This window comes from Leucopleurus acutus (genome assembly GCF_964270905.1).
Source record: "Leucopleurus acutus genome assembly, chromosome: 1".
In the NCBI taxonomy this organism is placed as follows: domain Eukaryota; kingdom Metazoa; phylum Chordata; class Mammalia; order Artiodactyla; family Delphinidae; genus Leucopleurus; species Leucopleurus acutus.
Genome location: NC_139142.1, coordinates 150,789,345 through 150,813,746, shown reverse-complemented (window position 1 = coordinate 150,813,746; position 24,402 = coordinate 150,789,345). Strand labels below are relative to the sequence as shown.

Sequence of the window (24,402 nt, the reverse complement as noted above, 5' to 3'; positions counted from 1 at the left end):
AGAGAGAACTCTAAAGCCAGCAAGAGAAAAACAAAGAGTCATATATAAAGGAACCCCTATAAGGCCATCAGCTGATTTCTCTACGGAAACTTCGAAGGCCAGAAGGAAGTAACAAGATATATTCAAAGTCCCAAAAGGGAAAAACCTGCAGCCTAGGATACTCTATCCAGCAATATTATCATTTAGAATAGAAGGAATGATAAAGACTTCTCAGATAAGCAAATCTAAGAGAGTTCATCAATGCTAAACCTATCTTTAAAAAAATGTCAAAGTGGAAAAGAATTAAGAATCTATAGGAAAGGGAAAATTCCACTAAGAAAGGCAATTGCATAGTAAAGACAGAGGATCAACCACTTAAATAAGCCAGCATGTAATTAAAAGACAAAAAGTTGTAAAAGTAATTATACTGACAGTAAACAAATAAGGGATAAACATGAAGATGTAAAATATGACATCAAAAACACAAAATGTGGGGGAAGGGAGTAAAAAATGTAGATTGTTTAGAATATGTTTGAACTTAAATGGCTACAAGTTTAAAAAAAGTAGATATGGTTATAGGTCAATATATGTGAACCTCATGATAACCACAAATCAAAAACCTACAATAGATACATGAAACCCCAAAAGAATGGAATCCAAGCATACTACTAAAGAAAATCATCAAACCGCAACTGTAGAAACAAAAAGAAAAAGAAATGAAGAGAGAAGAATGACAAAAACAACTGGAAAACATGTACTAAAATGACAATAAGTACATGCTACAATCATTTCTTTAAATGTCAATGGACTAAAGGCTCCAATCAAAAGACATAGCCTGGCTGATTGGATAAAAAACAAGACCCTTCCATATGCTGCCTACAAGGGACTCCCTTCAGAGCTAGAGACATACACAGACTGAAAGTGAGGGGATGGAAAAAGATATTTCACGCAAATGCAAAGGACAAGAAAGCAGGGGAGCAATACTCATATCAGACAAGACAGACTTTAAAACAAAGGCTATAATGAAAGACAAAGAAGGGCATTACATGATGTAAAAGGGATCAATACAAGAAGAGGACATGACACTTGTTAACATATATGCACCCAATTCAGGAACACTTAAATATATAAAACAAATACTAGGGCTTCCCTGGTGACGCAGTGGTTGAGAATCTGCCTGCCAAGGCAGGGGACACGGGTTCAAGCCCTGGTCTGGGAAGATCCCACATGCCACGGAGCAAGTAGGCCCGTGAGCCACAACTACTGAGCCTGCGGGTCTGGAGTTTGTGCTCCACAACAAGAAAGGCTGTGACAGTGAGAGGCCCGTGCACCGCGATGAAGAGTGGCCCTGTTCACCGCAACTAGAGAAAGCCCATGCACAGAAATGAAGATCCAGCACAGCCAAAAATAAATAAATAAATAAATAAAATTAAAAAAAAAAACCCAAATACTAACAAACATGAAGAGAGAAATTGACAATAGTACGATAATAATACTACTTTGGGTTTTAACAGGAGAAACTATACCAATTTCCTATTTTATGGTCTTAAAACATTAAAACAGTTCTTCATTTTACCTTGTCTCTTATTGCACCCAATTTAGTCTAGTGAGTATTTTGCCATCTCTTTCATACGTTCAGTCAGCACTGTTACACAGTCAAGGTTAGGAAGGTGATTCACATGAAGAAATTTATGGTGCTTTTGTGAAATACAAGTAATTGATAGATTTTTAGGGACATTGTTATTGAATGTATTATTCTCTACAGTGATACCTCAGAATGCACATACATCATCCCTAGTTTAAGTTCTTTCCATTTGGCATTTATGGTATAAGTAGAATACTTCTGGTAAACTTAGGTAGTAAAAGGTTTCAGGTGCATGTGGACAACAATAAATGTATTATTTATTGACAAAAAACACAATAATCTAAGATTCTATCTTAAGAAGCTAGAAAAAGAAGAGCAAAGTAAACCTAAAGTAAGTAAAGAAAATAATTAGGGTGAGAGCAGAAATTAATAAAATAGAAAACAGACAAATGATAAAGAAAAATAAATAAAACCAAAAACAGATTCTTTGAAAATATCAATAAAAGCAATCAACCTCTTTGTAGACTTATTAAGAAAAGACAAAAAGGGGGCTTCCCTGGTGGCGCAGTGGTTGAGAGTCCGCCTGCCGATGGGACATGGGTTCGTGCCCCGGTCCGGGAAGATCCCACGTGCCGCAGAGTGGCTGGGCCCGTGAGCCATGGCCGCTGAGCCTGCACTCTGCAACGGGAGAGGCCATAACAGTGAGAGGCCCGCGTACCGCAAAAAAAAAAAAAAAAAAAAGACAAAAAGACACAAACTACCAATATCAGGAGATAAAGATGGAGCATAACTACATATACTACAGACTTCAAAATTATAGTAAGGGAACATTATAGGCATTTTTGTTACTAAATTTGACAACTTAGGTGAAATGGACAAACTTCTCAAAATACATAAATTAGCAAAACTGTCACGAGAAGAAGTAGAAATCTAAATAGCCTTATGCCTGTTAAAGAAATTATATTTATCATTAAAATCTAAGGGAAACTTCAAGGGCAGATGGCTTCTTTGATGAATTCTAGAAAATAATTAAGTAAGAAATGATAATTACCCTACAAAAAAATCCTTCAAAACTTAGAGAATGAGGGAGCGTGTTGTAGCCTCATTGTGCACTGAAACTAAGACCAGACAAGAAAAGGACATTATACAGCAAACACTCATGAACCTAGACAGAAATCCTCATCAAAAATATTAGGAAGTCAAATCCACAGATATATTAAAAATGTAAGCAACATGACCAAGTAATATTTATCCTGGGAATGCAAAGATTGCTTAACATTTGAAGATCAATGTCATCTACCACATTAAAACCATAAAGGAGAAAATCCATATGATTTACTCCATAGATATACAACAACAACAAAAGCATCTGACAAAATTCCACTTCATTCTTGATAAAATTTTCCACAAACTGCGAACGGAAGGCATATTTCTTAATTTGTTGAAGGGTACCTAGAGAAAATTTTTTGTTTTTGTTTTTTGATTTTTTTTTAAAAAAATGTAAAGCCATCATAAACTTACAGAGAAGTTAGAAGGACTTCACAATGAACTTTACCCTGAACCATTTGTGCATAAGAAGCCAAGCTGATGACTATCATCCTCAAAGAGCTGAGTGTTTTTCACACATGCAAGGAGACTTTCCTATGTTATTACAATACAATCATTAAAATCAGGAAATAGATATTAAATTACTACTCTGAAATCTTCAGATCCCATTCAAGATCCACCAATTGCCCCACTAATATCTCTTACAGTTCAGAATCATACATGCATTAAGAATCCCTGACTCTTCAGTTTCCTTCAGTTTGGGGTAGTTCCTCAGTCTTTCCTGACTTTGATGACGTTGGCACTTTTAAATATTACAGGGCAGTTGGGTTGTATTTGGTTTCTCAATTGAAATTTGTTTGATGTTTTCTCATGATTACATTCAGGTTATACATCTTTGTTAGGCATGTCATAGAACTGATACAGTATTCTTCTCAATGTATTATATCATGGGACACATTATTTTGATTTATTTCATTCTTTAATTTATTTGTATTGATCACTTGATTATGGTGGTCTTTGCCAGCTATACTGTAAAGTTTCTTCTTCATAATTAGTATTTTGTGGGGAATGTAATTAAAAGCTATGTAAATATGCCATTTGTGATTAAACATTTCATTAGCTAATTGATTATTATGCATTAACTCATATTTTCCTGTTCTTTTTCTATGGGTTGTAGCTCATTATTGTCATTATTAATTTTTATGCTCAAATTTTTTTCCAAAATTGGGCAGCGCAAACACATTCAAGCTGGATTCTGTGTCTCTTTGACATGTCCCCATCATTCTTTAAACACTTCCTGTTCTCTGGCACAAGGTATTTCAATCTTACCTTGTACTTTCCTGGCCCATCTCAAGAATCAACCCTTTTCCCAAAGAGCCATGGCTCCTTTTAGTTAGAAAATCATACAGAGAATTCATGATCTGGGTGCAGGGGTGCAATAGCTGATTGCTTTTGGGCTGTCATTGTTCTTAGGCATTCTTGGTGGCTAGAACTTGAGAATATATGTACATATGTGTATATATGTAGGTGTACAGAAAAATATACATACAGTATATGCATATATATGTGTATGTACATATTTGTACTTATCTATACATTTTGAAAATCATTAATTCACACAAATATTTTTGACCACAATCTCACACCACAGGGATTATTTCTCTGTCTTTTAGCATTTGTAACTCCCATCTCCAAAGAGAGAAATCTGGCTTCCATTATCTTTAATATACTTACTCATTTGATAAGTGCCCCACTGTATATCCAATCTCTTGCTGCTGCCACTACCCTCCACACTTTCTGCTCTCCCTGTTCAGGTTCTGAATCTCATTTTGGGCCATCCCAGAATGTGGATGCCATCCTTACTCTTCTCGAGTTCTGAGTTTCCATGACAGGTCACCCCAACACATGGATGCCCACATCTTCTCCCCTTGCACAGTGTTAGGATGCCTTCCTAATGCTGCTTGGGCTCCAATTCCTTATTCCAGGCTGACCCACATTAGTGGATGCCTTTCTCATCCTGCCTGGGCTTAGACCCACACTCAGGGTAGTCCCCATGTCTGGATATTCTCCTACCCTCTGAGACCCTTACCGCCACATGAGGCCTCCTGCCATTGGGACGTGGTTTCACTTTGCCTTGGCTCTGATGTCAAACACAGGCTGCTTTGTCCACATCAATGCCTTCCTCATCTCACATGCGCTCTGACACCCATGCCAGGCTGTCTGTCCCCAGTGATACCCTCCTTACTTTTGCTTTGGCTGTGACATCCAAACTCACCTTTCCACCCCAAAAGATGTCTTTTTTCATCCACTTGAGCTATGAACCCTCATGCTCTCCTCACACTGCCTGGGCTCCTCATTCCATGCCAGATGTGTATCTTGTACTGCCCTACCCTTAAGACTGAAATTTTCAAAGAGGTGCAAAAGGGGGCAAAGAGTAAAGGGTAGAGAGAACAGAGGAAAAATAAGAGGAAGATGTTAACATCATACTTAACGGTAAAAACAACAACAACACCTGAACATTTTCCCTTAATATTGGAATAAAGCAAGGGTATCCACTCTCACCACTTCTGTTCCACATTGCCCTGGAGGTCTCTGTCAGGGCTGTAAGGCAAGAAAAAGAAATAAAAAGCATCCAGAAAGGAGAGGAAGAAGTAAAACTATCTATATTCAGAGATTATATGATTGACTTTTTTGATGTAATCCTAAGGAATCTACAAAAATTTTTATCAAAATAATAGTACATTGAGCAAGGTTATAGGATGCAATGTGAATATATTAAAATCAATTATATTTCTATATACTACCAACAAACAACTGGACAATGAAGTATTAAAAATAGCATTAATAACAGCATAAAATATGAAATAATTAGGGATATATTTACTGAATCAAATGCAAGACTTTGCACGGAAATCTACAAAGTATTTCTGAGAAAAATTAAATATGATCTATTATAAATAAATAGAGAGATGCAGAGTTTTCACAGATTGGAGGATTCAATACTGTTAAGATACCAATTTTGGACTTCCCTGTGACGCAGTGGTTGAGATTCCGCCTGCCGATGCAGGGGACGCGGGTTTGTGCCCCGGTCAGGGAGGATCCCACATGCCGCAGAGCGGCTGGGCCTGTGAGCCATGGACACTGAGCCTGCGCGTCCGGAGCCTGTGCTCTGCAACGGGAGAGGCCACAACAGTGAGAGGCCCGCGTACCACAAAAAAACAAAACAAAACCAAAAAAAACCCAATTTTCCCTGAATTCATCTATAGATTTTATGTAATATGAATTAAAATCCCATGAAGCTTCTTTATAGAAATTGAAAAGATCATTCTAAAATGTCTATGAAATGCAAAAAACTTCAAATAGTCAAAAACATTTTTTAAGAAGAAGATCAAAGTTGGATAATTTACTTTACAGCTACATTAATCAGAACAACATGGAATCGGTGAAAGAATACATGTGTAAGTCAATGAAACAGAGTAAATGAAATAAAGCCCCCAAAATGCACCCACATATATAAGGTCTATTGATTCTCAACAAAAATGTAGAAGTAACTCAATGGAAGAAAGAATAATATTTTCAACAAATTGTGTTGAAACAAGTGGACATCCACGTGGAAGAAAAGAACCTTGACCCTTACTCACATTATCCACAAAAATTTAGCTCTAAGTATATCAAAGGTGTAAATATGAATGCTAACTTTTTAAAGAAAACCCAGAGAAACTCTTAACTTCTGATTAGGTAAAGTTTTCTTAGGTGGGATACCAAAAGTCTGACCCATAATAGATAAAGATTGATAAACTGAACTTCATCTAAATTAAATTCTTCTTTTCTTTGAAAGACACTATCAAAGAAAGCAAACAGAAAGGCCACAGAATAGCAGAAAATATTCTCATTACATATATTTTATAAAGGATTTGTATCTAAAATATATAGAGAACTCATATCTCAATAAAAAAGACTGAGAATGCAATTTAAAAATGGGAAAAATTTTATATATTCAAAAAGAAGATAAGAATGGCCAGTAGGCAAATGAAATACGTTTACATGTCATCAGGAAAGTACAAATTCAAACCTCATGAAATACCACTGCACGCCCACCAGGATTGATGGGGGGGATGTGGAAGAGCCACTTATGCATTGCTGGTGAAATGTAAAATTCTTCAATTACTTTGGAAAATATTTTAGCAGTTCCTTATAAAGCTAAACATACACTCTACTATATGATTCAGCCATTCATGCCTATGTATTTACCTAAGAGAAATGAAACCATATGTCTACACAAAGACTTGTACATGACTTTGTATTCATAATGGCCCAAACTAGAAAGGTCCATCAACAGATGAATGGATAAACAAATTGTGGAATAAACACACAATGGAATGCTACCCAGCAGTAAAACAAACTATGGATCTGCAACAAGGACGGATGTCAGAAACATTATACTGAAAGAAAGAAGCCAGCCATAAAATAACATATACTGTGTAATGCCACTTATATGGCATGCTGGAACAGGCAAAAAAAAAAAAAAAAAAAAAAAAATCTATAATGACAGAAGTTAGGTCAGTGCTTATCTGGATCCGGAATGGCATGTATGCTAAAGGGTTGAGCTGGAATTTTGGGGATGATAGAAATGTACACTGGTCTACACATTTTTCAAAAATCATCTAATTATATATTTAACTTTTAATTTCACATGTCATACTTCAAATTGATTGAGTTATTTTAAAGAGCTTTAAAATATATTATCAGAAACTTTGATACTGTTTAAAAAGACAACTTGACATTCTATATGTAAGGGGCAAAACACAGTTTGGTGAAGGCCTTTTGGTAAGCCCAAATGCACAAACATGGACTAGGTAAAGTGATCATGTGATGCTCTTCATCTATTTTCCCCCTTTCCTGCTTCCTACCTTAAGGACCCTGAAATGTTATTCTAGCCTGTTTAAAACCACTTTACTATGAACAAAATTGCATTCATCTCCTTTTTCTTCTGACATGAAAATTTATCCTTTGTAAGACCCTTAAAGCCTTTTTCTCTTTCTGTAGAAAATAAAGAACTGCATCAGTTATTTCCAGCTGATTTGGCTAATATGTTAGCACCATCTAGTAAAGATACGAAAATACTCTTGGTTTCAGGAATCCTGGCAAGAGAGTGGAAGGATGGGGTTACCTGGGGTTCAGGGCACATCCAATCCTCCAAGAAGGCTGTGGGAGGAGCTGAGACAGGAGGGCAACCAAGGGTTGCACGCCCAAACTTTGTTGCTCATGTAGGTGTAAGTTGGCCAGCAACTGTGATGAGCTTCATGGACCAGTGTATCTTGATTATACCAGTGTACACTTACTGCAATGTTTCTCTTAGATTTTGCCTTCGTTTTAACAAAGACTGCATTTTAGGTGACACTTTTAGTGATTTGCCAATGGGTTTATGACTTAGCCTGTGTTCACCAGAAAACATATCCTGAGGCAAAATTGAAGTGCTATTGCTTTTCTAGGGTGTGTAATACTGATGAAAACAGGAGTGAAGGAAAAGGGGATCCAGGCATGGAAGGAGAGGGAAAAGAAAGGAGTTACTATGGCATCTCAGGACATTTCATAGGGAGAAATGGAGAATCATTTACCCCCTGGCTCCCATCTTCTGTTTATCTAAGGTCCACCCCATGGATGGCAAATGCTACAGTAATTTCAGATTGCACATTTGTGAGTACTGAGTAGGTCCTGTTGCATTTGGACCTCATTGCTAACTGAGAAGCCTGAAGGTGGGAAGTGAGAGACAAGCAATGTGGACAGGTGGTGAGGGTTGTGGATTTGTTCCCATGTAAAGCTGATCAGAGCTCTTGTAGAACTGCATGGTGAAGCAGGAACTGGAATGAAAAATAAGGCCAAGATGCTCAGAGACTTGTTGAAGCCAAGATCTGAGGTGTTACATGGTTGGATGACAATAACATTTGTAATGTTGTTTTCAAGTTTTAGAACATATAAAATAGTAGAAAGGGGGATCATTCTTGCTATGTTGTTGGTTTTTCTCAAGCACCTTATTCTCACTGTTTGTTTTCTATAGCCATGATCCCCAACAGGGCATTTCTCTAAAAGAGGTACATGCAAACAGGAGAAAGAGACTGAAACATGAATGTGGAGGGGAAGGTATGATAATGCAAATCTAAGTTTCCTGATAATTCCATTGCACATGAACAGGACACAGAATACAAGTAGTTGTAAATAGACTTTTCCAGAAAATAATTAGGGAGCTAAATTTATCTCTTAACCTTATCTTAATACCAACCATTCAACTTCTGTGGTTACATTTTCTGTTCCAAAAATAAAATTTTTGATTTTTTTAAAAAAGGCAATGATATTTAAAATTAATGTCAGAAACATGCCAACTTGAGAACCAGGGCCTAGATTTAGATATTTACCCATATAAAGTCTTGACAATAGAAAAGAAAACCTTAAGCTTTGTAGAAAAAGTAATTAATACAGAGAAGCAGTTATGTATAATTAACCATTCATTAGGTCCTGGAATGGCCCAAGGTAGCCTATCAAGCAGAAAATGGACTTGATTTGTAAGTGTTTTTGGTTGACCACAAGTAGGAATGTGTAATCATCTTCTTCAGTATTAGAACTGTGAAGCACAGAGGACGATTCAGTAAAGAAAAATATATGACCTATGACTCTGGGTGAGCAGACATTCCTCAGGTACACAGTGGTGACATACAGGGCAGGGTGGACCGCGGTGCACATCGGTCTGTTTCTTGGCCAAGGTGCAGGAGGTTCTCTTCTAAGATGAGAACCAAAGGATGGGGGCCAGTCATAGCGAAAACGAGGTTCCTTGCCTTATACTAAGAACCACGGACAGCTCCAGGCTGCACCAGAAAAGGCACATTATTTTCCCATTCCTGGGATGATAGTCCAGGGTCTCCACGTCTGATTCGGACTCCAGCTTCCCGTTAATAAAGCAAACGTGCATATCCAGGCCTCTCTTTAACACTCATTATAAATGTATTTATGTAAGTAGGGAGGGCACAGTGCTCACATGAAATGTTCAGGGGGTGAGTAATAGTTTAAAGAACCAATTTAAAAAATGGTTTCATATTGCATAAATAATTAATCGGGCCGCCATGCAAGGGGCTGGATGACGGGTCAGGCGGGAAAGCCCGTGGGTGGGGGCAGGGGCGGGGATCCCCGCATCGCTGTTAGAATGCTCGGTGACTGTGGGGGAGAGCGGATCCCACCCAGGTTAGGTCAGAGGAGCAGCGCCATGTGCTCCGGGCTCCCGGCTCTCCTGCTGCCCATCTGGCTCTCCTGGACCCTGGGGACGCGAGGCTCAGAGCCCCGCAGGTGAGGTAGGGGCTTCCCCCGGGCCACACAGCCTCCCTCTCTGCTCCGTAGCTCGCAGTCCCACGGGCAGAGGCGCTCCGCTGCACTCGTGGGCTCGGCCTGAGCCGCAGCTGGGCGGGGGTCGTAGCGTAGGGGTCGGGCCGGGGAGGGGGCGGGGGGAAGCGGAGAGCGTTTCCTTCGCGGTCTCTGCCCACGTCGCCGTCGCCGATGATCCTCTCCTTCCTGGGTCTCACGGAGCCCAGAGGAGCTGGCAGCGCCAGCCCTGCCCCGCGCCGCGCAGCCGCGGCTCCGACTTGCTGTCCCCGGCCGGGCTTCGGGTCTCGCTCCGCAGCCGCCGAGGCAGGAGGCAGCGCTCGGCCTCCGGCTCGGCCTCCGGCTCGCGCTCTCTCCTCCCCCCTCCCATAGCTCCCGCGCCCGCTGCTCCTCCTCTCCCCGCGCCCGCTCCTCCTCCTCCTCCCCTCCCCCTCCCCCTGCGCCCTCCTCCGCTCCGGGCCAGCGCGGCGGCGGCGGCAGCAGCAGGAGCAGCCCCGGCTGCGGGTCGCGACGGCGGCGGGGCGCCCCCTCCCCCGTGCCGGGGCGCGGCGGAGGGATGTGGGGCTTTGCGGGAGGAAGGCTTTTCGGCATCTTCTCGGCCCCAGTGCTGGTGGCGGTGGTGTGCTGCGCCCAGAGGTAGGGTCGCGGGTGGGTTGACGGGAAGCGGGCCGGGCGCCGGGCAGGGCGCGCGGGTGTGCGCGCTGGGCGCTGGCGGGCGAGCCGCCGCCTGACCCCACTCTCTCTGGCCCCCGTCCCTCCCGCAGCGTGAACGATCCTGGGAACATGTCCTTTGTGAAGGAGACGGTGGACAAGCTGTTGAAAGGCTACGACATTCGCCTAAGACCCGACTTCGGGGGTAAGTAGGGTGTGCGCGGCCGCTGCGGGCAGCGCGACCCACCGCGCTGGCGGCCTGGGTGGAGGAGGGAGGCGGGGGCCGCTTCCGCCGAGCTGCGGCGGGGTGGGGAGGGGGGCACTTCGCTTTCGCCCCCTCCTCGGATAGCCCCCCATCCTCAGAGCAGCTGCAGCCGGTGCCCGAGCCAGGCTGATCACCGTGTCGTGCGCTTCCCGCAGGTCCCCCGGTCTGCGTGGGGATGAACATCGACATCGCCAGCATAGACATGGTTTCCGAAGTCAACATGGTGAGTGCCTGCCCTCCCCAGGGCTGTCCCCGAGCCCCTGCCCCGCTGTCTGGGCCCACAGGCGTCCACAGTACCGGGCCAGAGGCCTCCTCTGCCGGGCTGAGCTTCCCGGACCGAGCTTCCCGGGCCCGCAGAGGGAGCGGCGCTCCCGGGCGCAGGTCTCCTGTTCTCGAGGCTCCCTCCGCCCGCCTGAGTGCGCGGGGGTAGTCGCTGGCGTCAGAGCCGCGCGGAGGGCGCACCCTTCCCGCCATAGGAAGGGGTCCTGGGCTCACCCGAGGCTGGGCTTTCACCGCCGCCCTGGTACTGCCAGCTCCTCCCGCCGTCGGTTCCCTGGTCCTGAGGCTGCCCCAGTGCCTTCTCGCCTCCTTAGCAACAGGCGCCGGGGAGCGGGGGAGGAGAGGAGAGTTGTGGGGGTGGCTCGTATACTAGGTAAGAGCTGCTTAAGGTTCCTTTGTTGTCTTTTGGAAAGAGGTACTGGCCGCCGGAAAGCGCGGTGGGCGGTGGGTCTGTGTGTTCCTGGCTGTCTCGGGTCAGTTTCCTTGGTGTCAGTGGCTTTTCCGAGGGCAGGCTCGTGACAGTGAAACCCGGTCCCCATCCACCAGGCTCTGTCAGAGGTGCTGACGGCCCGGGCGGCTCTGAGAACTGGAGGACCTGGGCAGCTTACGGGCTTTCTCTGCCCGGAGAGTCGAAGGCGAGGGAACCAAGTGTCCCTTAGGGCTATGTTAACGGTGTTAACGGTGACGGAATTCATATTCTGACCTGTGGAAAGTGGAGGTCCGTGTCCCGAGGTGCGAAGTGGGTGTCACGGGCTTTTGCTCAGGATCCTTTAAGACAACAGGCAATAAGGAGAAAAATGACCCCTTTCATTTGTTAATTGAGCTGAAATACCAGGGGATTTGGAAACGGGTTTAAGTTTCTGTTGAGTGACACTTTAGAAATTATAAGAATGAGAATTTGGAAAAAATATATTTTTTTGAAGAAATCGTTTGGCAACTTTTTTTTCTAAAATATAACACCGAGAATATAATGAGGCATGAGATAGACTCGATAGATTTCTCCAGTCTGGTGGACATCAGAGCCACATGGGCAAACTTGTTTTAAATGCATACTCCCAGGCTCTGATTCTGATCCAGTGGTGTGGAGTGGAATCTTGGGGTCTCTGCATTTAAAACTAGTGCTCCAGATTTTTTTTAAGCAGGTGTTTTGTGAACAATATTTTGAGAAACATTGCAATAACATAGAAATGTGGTTGTTTACAAATAAACTAAAACCATGATTTTTAAATAGACTGTTTAACAAGATATATTTAAAAATATATCCTAGTATGGATTTTGTAGAAAGAAATCTGACTACACGAAACTATATTTTTTTATCAATTTTTCACTCTTAACCTAAAGATTTTAAAATTATAATGTGTGATTTAAAAAAAAAGTACCTTTCTTTCAATGTATATCACTAAGGACATTTATATACAAGTGTTAATAGTAAATAAATAAATAAATAAATAAATAAAGTGTTAATAATAAAAGCGTTAGCAAGAAACAGACTTTACATACATTACACTAAAAACATCACATATATTTTACTTTTTGTAATTTTGTAAAAATAATTCTGTCAAAATATGTTTTGTTTTATGACCTTAAGGAAACAAGTTAATATATTCAAGATTTACTCTGTAGTCTGTGATTTCCTTTATTGGCAACTGCACATTCTATAGAGAAGACAGTTTTGTACAGAAGTTAATCGAGTTATTTAGTGGATTTTTATGTCAAAAATTATATTGGATGTCAAATGATGGAGAGAATATACTGATGTGGCGCTTTAAGAACTCTGTATATTACTAAAACAACCAGGGGAATGGGGAGAATGTCTTGTTGTAGATCATTGCAAATTTTCTTTAAATTAATTTTTAAACTTAGTTATCCACTTGTTTAGACATCATGCTGATACTTAGTACCTTAAAAACTTCATAAGTAATTGCCTAATTCATGCACTATGAATTGAGGTGTCCCAATTTTCTCTGGAACCAATAATAGAAAGACAAATCGAGGCTACAAGCCATTATATTGGATAATCTTTAAGCGCATATCCCAAAGCCAGTAATTATGCATAATGTAGCCATAGTATACTTGTATGCTTTTTTTTTTGCATTCTCATGATGGAAATTTTTGTGGTTCTCTACACTAAGTTTATTATAAAGAAAAACTGGGGATTGATGGGATGGGAGATTGAAGGCCATTGGACAGATGTACTGACTGGCATCTGAAATATCTTCCACAAGTGGATTGGTAAAACCATTCGCTAGAAAAATCTGATTTCCCTTAACTCGTGATCAGGATCATAGCTCATGATCATAGCTATGATATTTGATTTTTTTTAATTGAAGGAACTTCAAATATAGCAATGATTAAGTATCATTTTGGAGGTTAACATTTTATAGGGAAAGAACAGAGAGTATGTGAGCATAAGATTAAACCCATCAATCATGTTGCTTAAAAACAATGAATTATATTTATGAGCTTCCTTAATCACCTTACTAGTTACACAAAACTAAGTGTTGTTAGCTTATGAAACTAAATAAGAAATGGTCTTGCTTTAAGGATGGTACAGCTAGTAGAGGAGATATGTCAAATAGTTGTAACAAAAGTAGGTGAGTCCCATTTAGAGGAACAAAAGAAAGGGGTATGGCCTAAGAGAGAGAGGGAAGGAAGAAGGGAGGGAAGGAGGCAGAAAGAGGGAGGGGGAGAGAGAGATATATTGAGATTACTTCTGACATGGAAAGCCTAATGAAAGAACTTAAGAAATGATATCTAAATTGGGTGGGTGAATAGTGGGGAATAGAATTGTGACTGGCATAGATAGAAGAGGATGTTCTGGGTTAGGGAAGAAATTGGCAAAACTACTGAGGGATAGATCTGCAGGATAGGAGATTGTGAAGGAGAGACTCAAAAGATGAAATTGGAAAAGTAGGACAAACCCCTGTTCACCTAGGCCCTTCTCTGCCTTGCCAAGGGTTTCAGATGTTAATTTTCAAAAATTAAGGAGCCTGTAAATGTTTTTGAGCAGGTGATTGACATGATTTAAGATGTGGTTTAGAATGAATATTTTGGGCAAAATGTTAATTTAGATAGAGGAGTGAGAATGATGAGTTAGAAGAGCAAAGTTCACTAGAAAATTCAGGGTAAATGATCATGGAAAGTTGTTCTTTGAAATTTTCTTCTCAAAATTTCATAGATATGCTTTTGAAAACATATATTTAGTGAAATAAAGATTCATTAATATCTGAAATAAAGATATGCAAAACATGTATATCTCAAGATGGGACAGATATGTGCTTGTCAGTGAGCATGTTGGGGGTGAATATAAAGAATATTGTTACTTTTCTCTTTAAACTATTATAAAGCACAGTCTTTATCTGTTGATGGTGCATATAGATAATGCCTCCAAATAATGCCTCTGACCTCAAAGAATTAAATAAATAGATACATTATGCATATACATGTATATGTCATTGTGCATTTTGGTGTTTTGTATTAACAATCTAAAAATGGATTTTAATATTTTAATACTTAACATTATTTTACCATAACATGTTTCACTGATAAAGGAGATAGTCTACATTTCCATTGTTCCTAATCTTCTAATTTTTCTTTTCATGTACTTTTTTAAAATTGATATAGTTAATTTACAATGTTGTGTTAGTTTCTAGCGTACAGCAAAGTGACTCAGTTATACATGTATATGTATACATGTATATACATACATACATATATATATTCTTTTTCAGATTCTTTTCCATTATAGGTTATTACAAGATATTGAGTATAGTTCCCTATGCTATACAGTAGGTCCTTGTTGTTTATCTATTTTATATATAGTAACGTGTATATGATAATCCCAAACTCCTAATTTGCCACTTCTTACTTTTTAGTTAGCTGACTTGACAGAAGTCAAACAAAAAACCATTTTCTTTTACATAACTTCCCTTGTTCTCTAGCTCTTGTTTTAAAATTTCAGACAATCTTTTAAAACTATACATGGTTAAGTAATTATTGGGATTTAGTTTACATATTACTTTCTTTTCTTTTAAGTTTATTTATTATTTATTTATTTATTTATGGGTTTTCATTGCTGTGTGCAGGCTTTCTCTAGTTGTGGCTAGTGGAAGCTACTCTTTGTTGCGGTGTGTAGGCTTCTCACTGCAGTGGCTTCTCTTGTTGTGGAGCACAGGCTCTAGGCATGAGGGCTTCAGTAGTTGTGGTGCACGGGCTCAGTAGTTGTGGCTTGTGGGCTCTAGAGCACAGGCTCAGTAGTTGTGGTGCACGGGTTGAGTTGCTCAGCGGCATGTGGGATCCTCCCGGAGGAGGCTCAAACCCGTGTCCCCTGCACTGGCAGGCGGATTAAGAGAGATTGTACTTATGGAAGAACACTGTCTACTGAAAACTTTTATATGCATGTGTTATAATTCTGGTGCTTAGCACTGGTCCAAGTGTGTGTTGAATAGATAGATGGAGGGATGAATAAGTGGACAAAAATTATTGAAAATATAGGAAATATAAGGAAATACTAAAAATATAAAACAACTAGGAAATTTTAATTTAAAAATAGTACTTTTTACTGAGTGAAGCAGGTCTAGAACTCTTTAAAAAATCAATAAGTTAAAAAATAAAAACAGTATTTTAAAGTAAGTCATATGAGTTCTTTTTTAATTTGAATAATTAGAAGAAGCCACTGTTTGATTTGTTAATTCAGAAAGAAACTACACATACTTGATTTCTACTTAATTAACTGTAAAGTACTGAGAATATAAAGCTAGACTCAAACTCTAGTAATATAAATACTAATTTTCTATGATTTAACTTGTATTTTGTTATTATTCTATACTTAATTCGTCTATTAAAATTAGCTCATCCTGGGACTTCCCTGGTGGTGCAGTGGTTAAGAATCCGCCTGCCAATGCAGGGGACATAGGTTTGAGCCCTTGTCCGGGAAGATCCCACATGCTGTGGAGCAACTAAGCCCATGCGCCACAACTACTGAGCCTGCACTCTAGAGCCTGTGAGCCACAACTCCTGAGCCCGTGTGCCACAACTACTGAAGCCCGTGTGCCTAGAGCCCGTGGTCCGCAACAAGAGAAGTCACTGCAATGAGAAGCCCGTGCACTGCAACAAAGAGTAGCCCCATTCACCGCAACTAGAAAAAAGCCCACGTGCAGCAACGAAGACCCAGTGCAGCCAAAAAAAAAAAAAAAGCTCATCCCAATGAAAATGTAACTACAGGATTATTTTTTCTGATTTAATGCATATAAATCATAAATTATTGTCTCTTTTTTTTTTTAGTTGTGAGCTCCTTTTAGGTGACATATAAATGTGTCTTTAGTTATTATGAGAAGTAGATTTGTCCCTTATGCTTGTTGTATTGTATTCCTTTGTCATTTGTTGTATTTTCCTCTTAGAAAATCCACTTGTTTTCTAATGTCTCAGTGTAAAATAAGTATGGTACATAGAATATGGTTTTAGCACATCTCAGCAAGCAGCTTTGGCACTGCATCACTGTAAAATGGGTGCAGTCTTACTCATGAACACAACATGTAAACATTTGCACTCATTTTGTCTTTCCCCTTTTCAGAAGAGTGGGAAAGAGGAGAGGGTTTCCTTGGATAGAGTGAGCTGGGATCACCTGGAGAATTCAGCTTTAGGCATTTTCGATCAAACTTATGTTAATCAACTCCCTCCTCGTGCTGCAGAATCTAGGGTTGCTCTGCCCCTAGTGAATGCTGAAGGGGTACCCAGTGCCCAGTACCTGGCCAGGTCCTCAGGCAGAGGAGCTGAATCCCAGGAGTTCAGCTGTGTGCTGAAAAGAGCCTAATGGGATTGGGAGTTTCGGGTCCTGTTTCCAGGTTTATGGGAATATCTAGCCTTAGGCAAGTCATTTAACACTCAGTAATTCAGTCTCAGGCTTCCCAGATGCCCATGGCATCCCCACAAAATTGCCAAAGTAATAGCACAAAGGGCTTAGCTCTACACAGAAAATTGAGGTAAAGACATCTGCAAGATCACAGCCAAACAAACACGTTAGAGAACTGTCCTTTACTGATTTCTCTAGAGAGGCTCTGGCTGCATTCAGAGTTTGCATATGAATTGTTACTAGCATTTTTTAAAAAAATATTTATTTATTTATATAGTTGCGTCGGGTCTTAGTTGCACTGTTAGTTGCAGCACATGGGACCTAGTTCCCTGACCAGGGATTGAACCTAGGCCCCCTCTTTGGGAGCACGGAGTCTTAGGCACTGGACCACCAGGGAAGTCCCTCTTACTAGCATTTTAAAGGTTGGAAATGTGCTAATGCTCTTATTACCAAGTAAGCTGGGGGATGACTCAGCAGAAAGGAAAAAGTGTTTCTCTGACCCAGTTGGGTTTGGAAAACTGCTTACATGAAAGGCACTCCATGGGTAAGGTAAAATGAGCATGTTGGCATTTGGTTACAGGTTGCTGCATTTAGGAGGTAAGATTATTTATTGAGGACATTACTTTTCCCTGGAAGTGTGTTTGTGCCTAAGTTATGATCAAACATCAATGCTGGGGCACTGATAAAAAAGCATATAATGAACTTCAGAGGTGGATGAGAATAACCCTTACATAATACGCTCTTTATGAAGGGAGGTTTGTGTTTAATATTAGAAGGAATGGTATGGGGAGCAAAGAGAATGCTTCTTGTCTTTCCCCTCAGGGAAGTTGTAAAGCTTACATTGCTGCATCTCTTAAAAGATGGATCTTACACACATTTCCTTGTTGTGAGCAACCTCTTCCTAGAGTCTGTGCCAGGCTGAGGGATCCTATGTTGTACTGCACATAGAAGTAAGTATTTCGTTTGAATTAATGGCGTAAATCTGCTTATTTACATATTAAAAACTTTATGTTCTTACCAGTAAAGCAGTATGAATTCAACATTTGACTTTGTACAATCTGTTATCTGTAGTAGCTCTCCTTTTCTTCCACTGGTAGCAGAACCCTTCTTTCTCCTACGGGTTCTGAATCATATCATATATACTGTCATTGTGCTTTGAAGCCTACTGAACGTTTGTTTTAAATAAATGAAGCCTATTGACCATTTGGAATCTTTAAAATTTTCTTATAATACATGTTGAGGTGTAACTTAGGGAGATGACAGCTAACAACAGTTTTATGTCATTACGCAGTTGATGAAATACTTCAGGTATTTTGTCATATTTGATCATCAAACATGATCAGCTTAGTGAAGTGTATCTTATAGGTAGGTGTTAATCTCATCTCCATTGTTCAGGTGAGAAAATAGCCTCAGGAATAGCACTGACTTACTACAAAGGCAAAGCTGGGACTTGGTCCTATTTCTTTGTTCTTTCTACCTCATTATGCTACAGAGCAATAAAAAAAATGCTCTGTTAGGCCCTCATGAGATTTCACCTTTTTCCATGACCTTCATTGCCATCTAAAGTGGATCTTCCAATTAACTTTTCCATGAACTCTTAGTCTTTCCTTGTAACACTATCAGAGTGTTAAATATGATTCTGTTGTGCTTGTTTGCTTAGAGGCTTTCTTCTGCATTTTTCTCCCCCTTAAGACTGTAAGCTCCATCAGGCAGATCTGTGTCGAAGAACAGCCCTTGCATAGTGCCTGACACATGATAGGTATCATTCTTCATTCATATATTTTCTTTCAACCAAAATCTAATATACACTAGTGTCTATATATATATATATAGCATTATTAGATTTTGGTTGAAAGAAAATATATGAATGAAGAATGAATGAATGAATAAATATGTAAGTGCATGAATAAATAGGCAGGTAGCTTTCCAATGAAATATTTTTATAACCTAGAATTTGGGCTAATGACCAAGAAGAACCTTTTATAGGCTAAATGTGATGTATATAGTTTTTACTTTAGGGGACTTAATTTGATCAGAATTTGTATAATTGTACACAGTATAATACTGTCAAGTGTCAAGTGCTGTCAAGTGACAGCTTGTCAAGCTGTCAAATGTTCTATAGCGGTCACCCCCTTCACTGGAGAGGTTTTACACTGATTTCAAAGCAGAAAAGAGGGAAGTATTGCGGTGGTTCTGTGATATACAGCCTGTGTAAGGGTTAGTGTGTATATTTCAAACACCAGTCACTAGTGCCTTTGTACACTCAAAGTTTTGTGTCTAATTGGAAGTATATGTGGTTCGAGCTTTTCTATATGATAGGGAAGTTTTGGTGGTTCTTATATTGGGATTCATTGGGCTCTGCATTCACTTTCTGATGGCCGCTCAGCAGTGCAGTGGAACTGCATTGGTTTTCATTCGTTTGCTAGCTTTCCAGCACAGTTTACTTCTGGGCCATTTATGCCAGCCATTAAGAAGATTCTCTAGCTGCAAAATTGGGAAGACTAGGACTAAAATAGTTTCATCTCTTGGCATTTTGCTCAGTCCTGTCAATTCAAGACGGAGAGCTAGCCTCCGTTCTCTGTGGTGGGGGATGTATTGATAGAATTCTCTTATTCCCTTGGTTACCCAGAGACTGCATTAAGAAATAGAAGCCATTTGTAAGCATTAATGCATGTATCCCTTTTTTACATTTTTCCATTGAACTTAAGTATCACACAGAAGCGTTAATATAATTAACAAAAACCTTAGCATGCATGGAACTAATGTTTCAGATGAATAGGAATAAGATTAAGATATGAGAATGTCATAGTTCTTTAAAAACTCTAATTTGTGCTTGTCCATTCAATCTAAGAGAGGATATGGATTCTAATGATTACAGCATCATATTTTACCTCAGTTCTACAATGAAAGAATTCCTTTTATGTAAAATATTTGCTAAATCCTCATGCTATGATTCATGACATGAAATACATTTGTTTTATTTTGAATTGACTTAAAAGGATAACAAAATTTACTGGTTTAAAGCTATATAACTCTGTTTGATACATATGTATAAAATGTTTGTTACGTAATTCAACATCACATCACTCTTCTTTTAAAATTTAATTTTTTGAATTAGATTTTACAATTGATAACTTTAATCAGTAGAGGGAACAACTTTTCTGGGTCACCCATCATTACAAGTTGTTTGTGTGTGTGAATCTATGAGTCCATGCAAACCAAAAATTGTTTTAAAAAGAAACAACAATTTGAGTAATTCATTGTAATATCATTGATTTTTTTCCAATCCTGATGACTCTAAAAATCCATCTGAGATATACATCCATATATCAGGCTGAAAGACTAAACTGGTCACCAAGCGCAGTGCCTGTCGTGTAGAATATGCTTGGTAAATACTTGTTAAATGCATTTGTGTAGCACACGACCCTTGTGGTAAAGCTGTATGTTGTGTTTGTTTTATCGGAGAGATTCCCTTATTTGTATGTTTGTCAAGCACATAAAATTAACCGTAGCTTTACACAGAAGGATTCCTGTGAACTTGTCACAGAAAAGACATCTGAATTATGGAAAACAGTGCCATTCCTATGGTCTAGACTAGTGGTTCGAAAGGTATAGACCAAGAAGCCCTCTGTGGTGTTAAATTGATTGCAGGGGTTGACACAGATAAGTGCCCTCCAAGCAAAATTTCTCATCATTGGTGTAGTCTGTGCTTTGCCTTTCCAAAGCAGTGTACATACTAGAAAGAGGCTGGGAATAACTGAGTGTATGAGGAGCAGGACTGATTGTGCTGTATTCCTTTTTATGCTGTTAAACATTCTGTGGATAATTCATTGGTGTGAGGCTATATTTGATTGTGCCATTGAATGAGTTTTCATTTCTGAATTTTTCCTTTGGCCCTGGGCACCAAAATTCCCTGTGAGAATGTAATTTCTTGTGGTATGGGCTAAAATAATGGTTGCTTAAGAGAACGCTGTTATATAGAGTGTACATGTGTGCCCCATAATCAGTGTTTCTGCTCAGATAATATTGGAAATTATGTTAGAGAGATGTAAAATAGGTTTCTTTATTGTAGGAACTGTCAAGCCCTTTAATATGCTAATGATTTTTGTAAATCTTCAATGAGAGGGGTGAAGAATTCAATATTTAATATATGTTTGGGGATTTTTTTCTTTGTGAGGGGATGGTAGACCTTATTAACACTTATTCATGAAGTCTTCTGTAGAACACAGTTTAGGAAATGTGGGTCTAACCCATTGAATTAGAATGAGCTTTAATATGGCCAGTCCCCAGGAATGATAACTGAGGAAATTACTGCATTAACAAAGCCTCTTTTGGTGCCCATGTCCAAACAGCACAGAAGATACAATTCTGACAAAAAATGTATCATTGCATATGGGAATGGGTAATATTTTCTGGAAATGAAGATTAAGCATTTCATAATTAGATTGATAAAAAACACAAAGATTTTCTTCTATAATAATACTCTCTGTCACACTGAAGGTAGATCTGTGTTTCAAGCCTTCTTGTTTTCTTGTAAATATTACAGGAGTAAATGATTTAGAAGCAGAGAGAGTTGTGTTGAGCAAGAGAGGATGCAAAAAAGGCTCTTGGGACAACAATAGTAGGTTAATTTTGAGAACAAAATATGTCTCATTGAGGCTGTTGGGCTTGACCAGTGCTTTCTTGGAAGGCTGCCCCCTTCTTGGGGCAGGAAGAACAGGCAGTGCTGTGATTCTGCATTCCACTAGGGAGGGTTGACATGTATGTTTGAATATATTACATAAATAGATATTTATTATAGTCTACATATTGCATAAACAGCTATTTATTATAATCTACAATACATATTATGTATAATGAAATTATATAGTATACTGTATACTATATAATTTATGTTATTCATATTTATATGTAAAGTAAGATTCTCTTTAAAAATAAGATTCTCTTTGGTTGAAAGGTTCTGGTGATAAACATTTTAACATCCCCGGGAGTAAGACATCGCTAAAATTCCCTGTATGACTAATTCTCTATAGTTCTATGAAGAGTCTATACCTGTTCATGAATAGTCAGTGACAATAGCCCAGAGGGCAGATGTATCTTCTGGACTGTTCCAGAACCACAGGAATATTATAAGAGGACAGTATTGCTCAGTCGCACTGAGGAGACCCCACTGGGGATCTGGGCTTGACTGGTAATAATGGGTGAAGAAACGAAAGTAGATCCAGAAATGTAAAGAGATGCAAAAGTGCTAATTGATTATAAGGATAATAGGTTTTGTTTGTTTGTTTGTTTCTGGCATTTAGAAGCATAGGGAGCTGGTTTAAAAAAGGAGGGCTCTTGTTTTGGAAATATTATATATCTATAGATTTTTTTCCCCCTAAGTCGTGCTTTATTTATCATTACACTTTATTGCCCCAAAGCTTGTGTTTATGATTGAAAAGCTAGTCTCAAAGCTTGAGCAAGCTCTTTGGAATTTTAATTATCTAGGTAATTTCCTCAGTACTCCAGGCTATTTTACCTTTAGAGACCACAGGGGGTCTAACTCTCAAGATTGCCCTTGGCAGTGGAAAAGAGTTGGTCATCCAAACTCTCAGATTCCAGAAGGGTTTGTGTTAACTTTGGCAAGTCATTCAGACTCAGTGGTCCTCGATCTGATCATTTTTTTTTAACAAGTATATTAAAATTGATTGTTTAACTTGCCTTCTAGCTCTGATTTCTGTGGTTTCTTAGAGTCTGTGAGCAGTTAAAAACATAAGGGACCTTCTGTTTGCATTACACAGACCGCTGCTTCTTATCATTTGATACTGTGTGTAGTTTAATTGGGTATCCTAGTGGTGGTCATCTGGCAGCTTGCAGCCATATAGTCAAAGCATGGCCCATTTTCCCCAAGTTACCTGTGCTGTGCACTGCAAGCCTGGGATATGTCATACATAAACAGTGGGATTTACGGTCTGTACCCATGGTCATTAATTTTTGTGTTTCAAACATGGTGATGTTTAGTTTTTGGTTTGAATTCAGAGTCACTAATTTATGAGTGAAAACTAGCGGGCTGTTAAAATGCTTCTGTTTTATCCAAACCATGACCTTTCCATTATCATCTAAGAAAAATAACTCAATTTGGAAATGTCAGTTAATGCTACTGGGTACCAAATTGTCCATATTCAGATTTTTCAAAAATTCTACATGAATGTAATTCATGCAACAGTTTTGAGTCTTCTGTGGTATTTCTGTGACATAATTTTAATATTGCTTGAGTTCGTAGTCAGTCGGAAAGGAAGAGGGTGTGGGCTGAGTCAGAGTTACCTGTACTGCCCTCAGTCAGTTTGGGATGATTAGCTAGCATTTCGTGAAGATAACTGTAAGCTTAGACCTCAAAGGTAGTTGCATATTGTGGCCTCTCTACAAAAAATGAAGTTTTTACCATGTTCTACCTCTTTCTTGATTCCTTGCCTCATTTAAAGCAAAATTATTATACATAAAATCCAAGCAAGAAAACCTGTGTGGATATAGGGATAAAGACTTGGGCTTGCCTGAACTAGAGATTGCAAAATGAGATATGTAAAATTGTTTAATTTTATTCTGAAAGAGGAAAAATGTGGATGTGCAAATTATTATATAACTAGGAAATTACCTATTTAGAATTATATAGATCAGAATGTATAGTGTGACTCAAACTTGGATGTGACTCAAACTTGGATGTAATCAATGACCAAAAAAATGTTAATAATTTTCAAAGTGTTTACTTCATATTTACTTACTGTAGGTGAAATCCTGCTAATAATGGATTGTAGTATCTGGTGAGGAGAAATTGTAGCACAGTAAAGACAGTAAATAACTGATTTCCTAACTTAGCACTTAGAAATAATTTATCTACAGTGGTAGCCCCATGCATAGATGTTCCTCAAAGTTTTTTTTTTTCCTTTCTTTCTCTCCCAGAGCAAGAGGGGTATGGCAGCTAGTATGGACTAGCAAAGTTCAGACATTAAAAGGGGAGACACTTTGTTCCAAGTGTAATTGAGTTAGTGCACCTTGGGTAGCACCAACTCTGAGGACCAGTGTGGGTACATGTCCTGGGCATCAGCTGGTTTACTGAGATTAAGGTGAAAAGGTCAAATAAGGGGGGTAGATGTCCTTCCTAGTCTCTTGGCTACTTATCTGAATGACATCTCCCCTGATGAGATAAGAAATGGGGGTCTTACCTGTCAGTTTTTCTCTCCATTTATCTTTCTGGGATTTTGAATGAAAAATTTCAGTACCCCAAGCATCAAATTGGCTCAGTAATTTCTCTCCTTTTATCATACCTTTCAGTTTCTAAAACCACTAAGAAAAAGCCTCTTTTTTTCTCCAACATACTTCAGAAGAAAGCGGAATGAAATT

At 39.4% G+C, this 24,402-nt stretch overlaps 1 protein-coding gene across 2 annotated transcripts in view; it reads left to right on the top strand.

Moving 5' to 3' along the window:
- Positions 1 to 9,806: 9,806 nt before the first annotated feature.
- Positions 9,807 to 24,402, top strand: part of GABRB3 (gamma-aminobutyric acid type A receptor subunit beta3) — a gene marked incomplete at both ends in the record, with an annotated part of 231,486 nt that continues 216,890 nt past the window's right edge. Inside the window, 3 exons of one of the 2 annotated variants that reach the window (XM_082846279.1) lie at positions 9,807 to 9,946; positions 10,744 to 10,835; positions 11,051 to 11,118. In XM_082846279.1, the coding sequence (XP_082702405.1) occupies positions 9,807 to 9,946; positions 10,744 to 10,835; positions 11,051 to 11,118 (300 nt within the window). Of the gene's footprint in view, positions 9,947 to 10,535; positions 10,616 to 10,743; positions 10,836 to 11,050; positions 11,119 to 24,402 lie in introns of those variants that run through there. The other variant, XM_082846280.1, reaches the window with a different exon arrangement.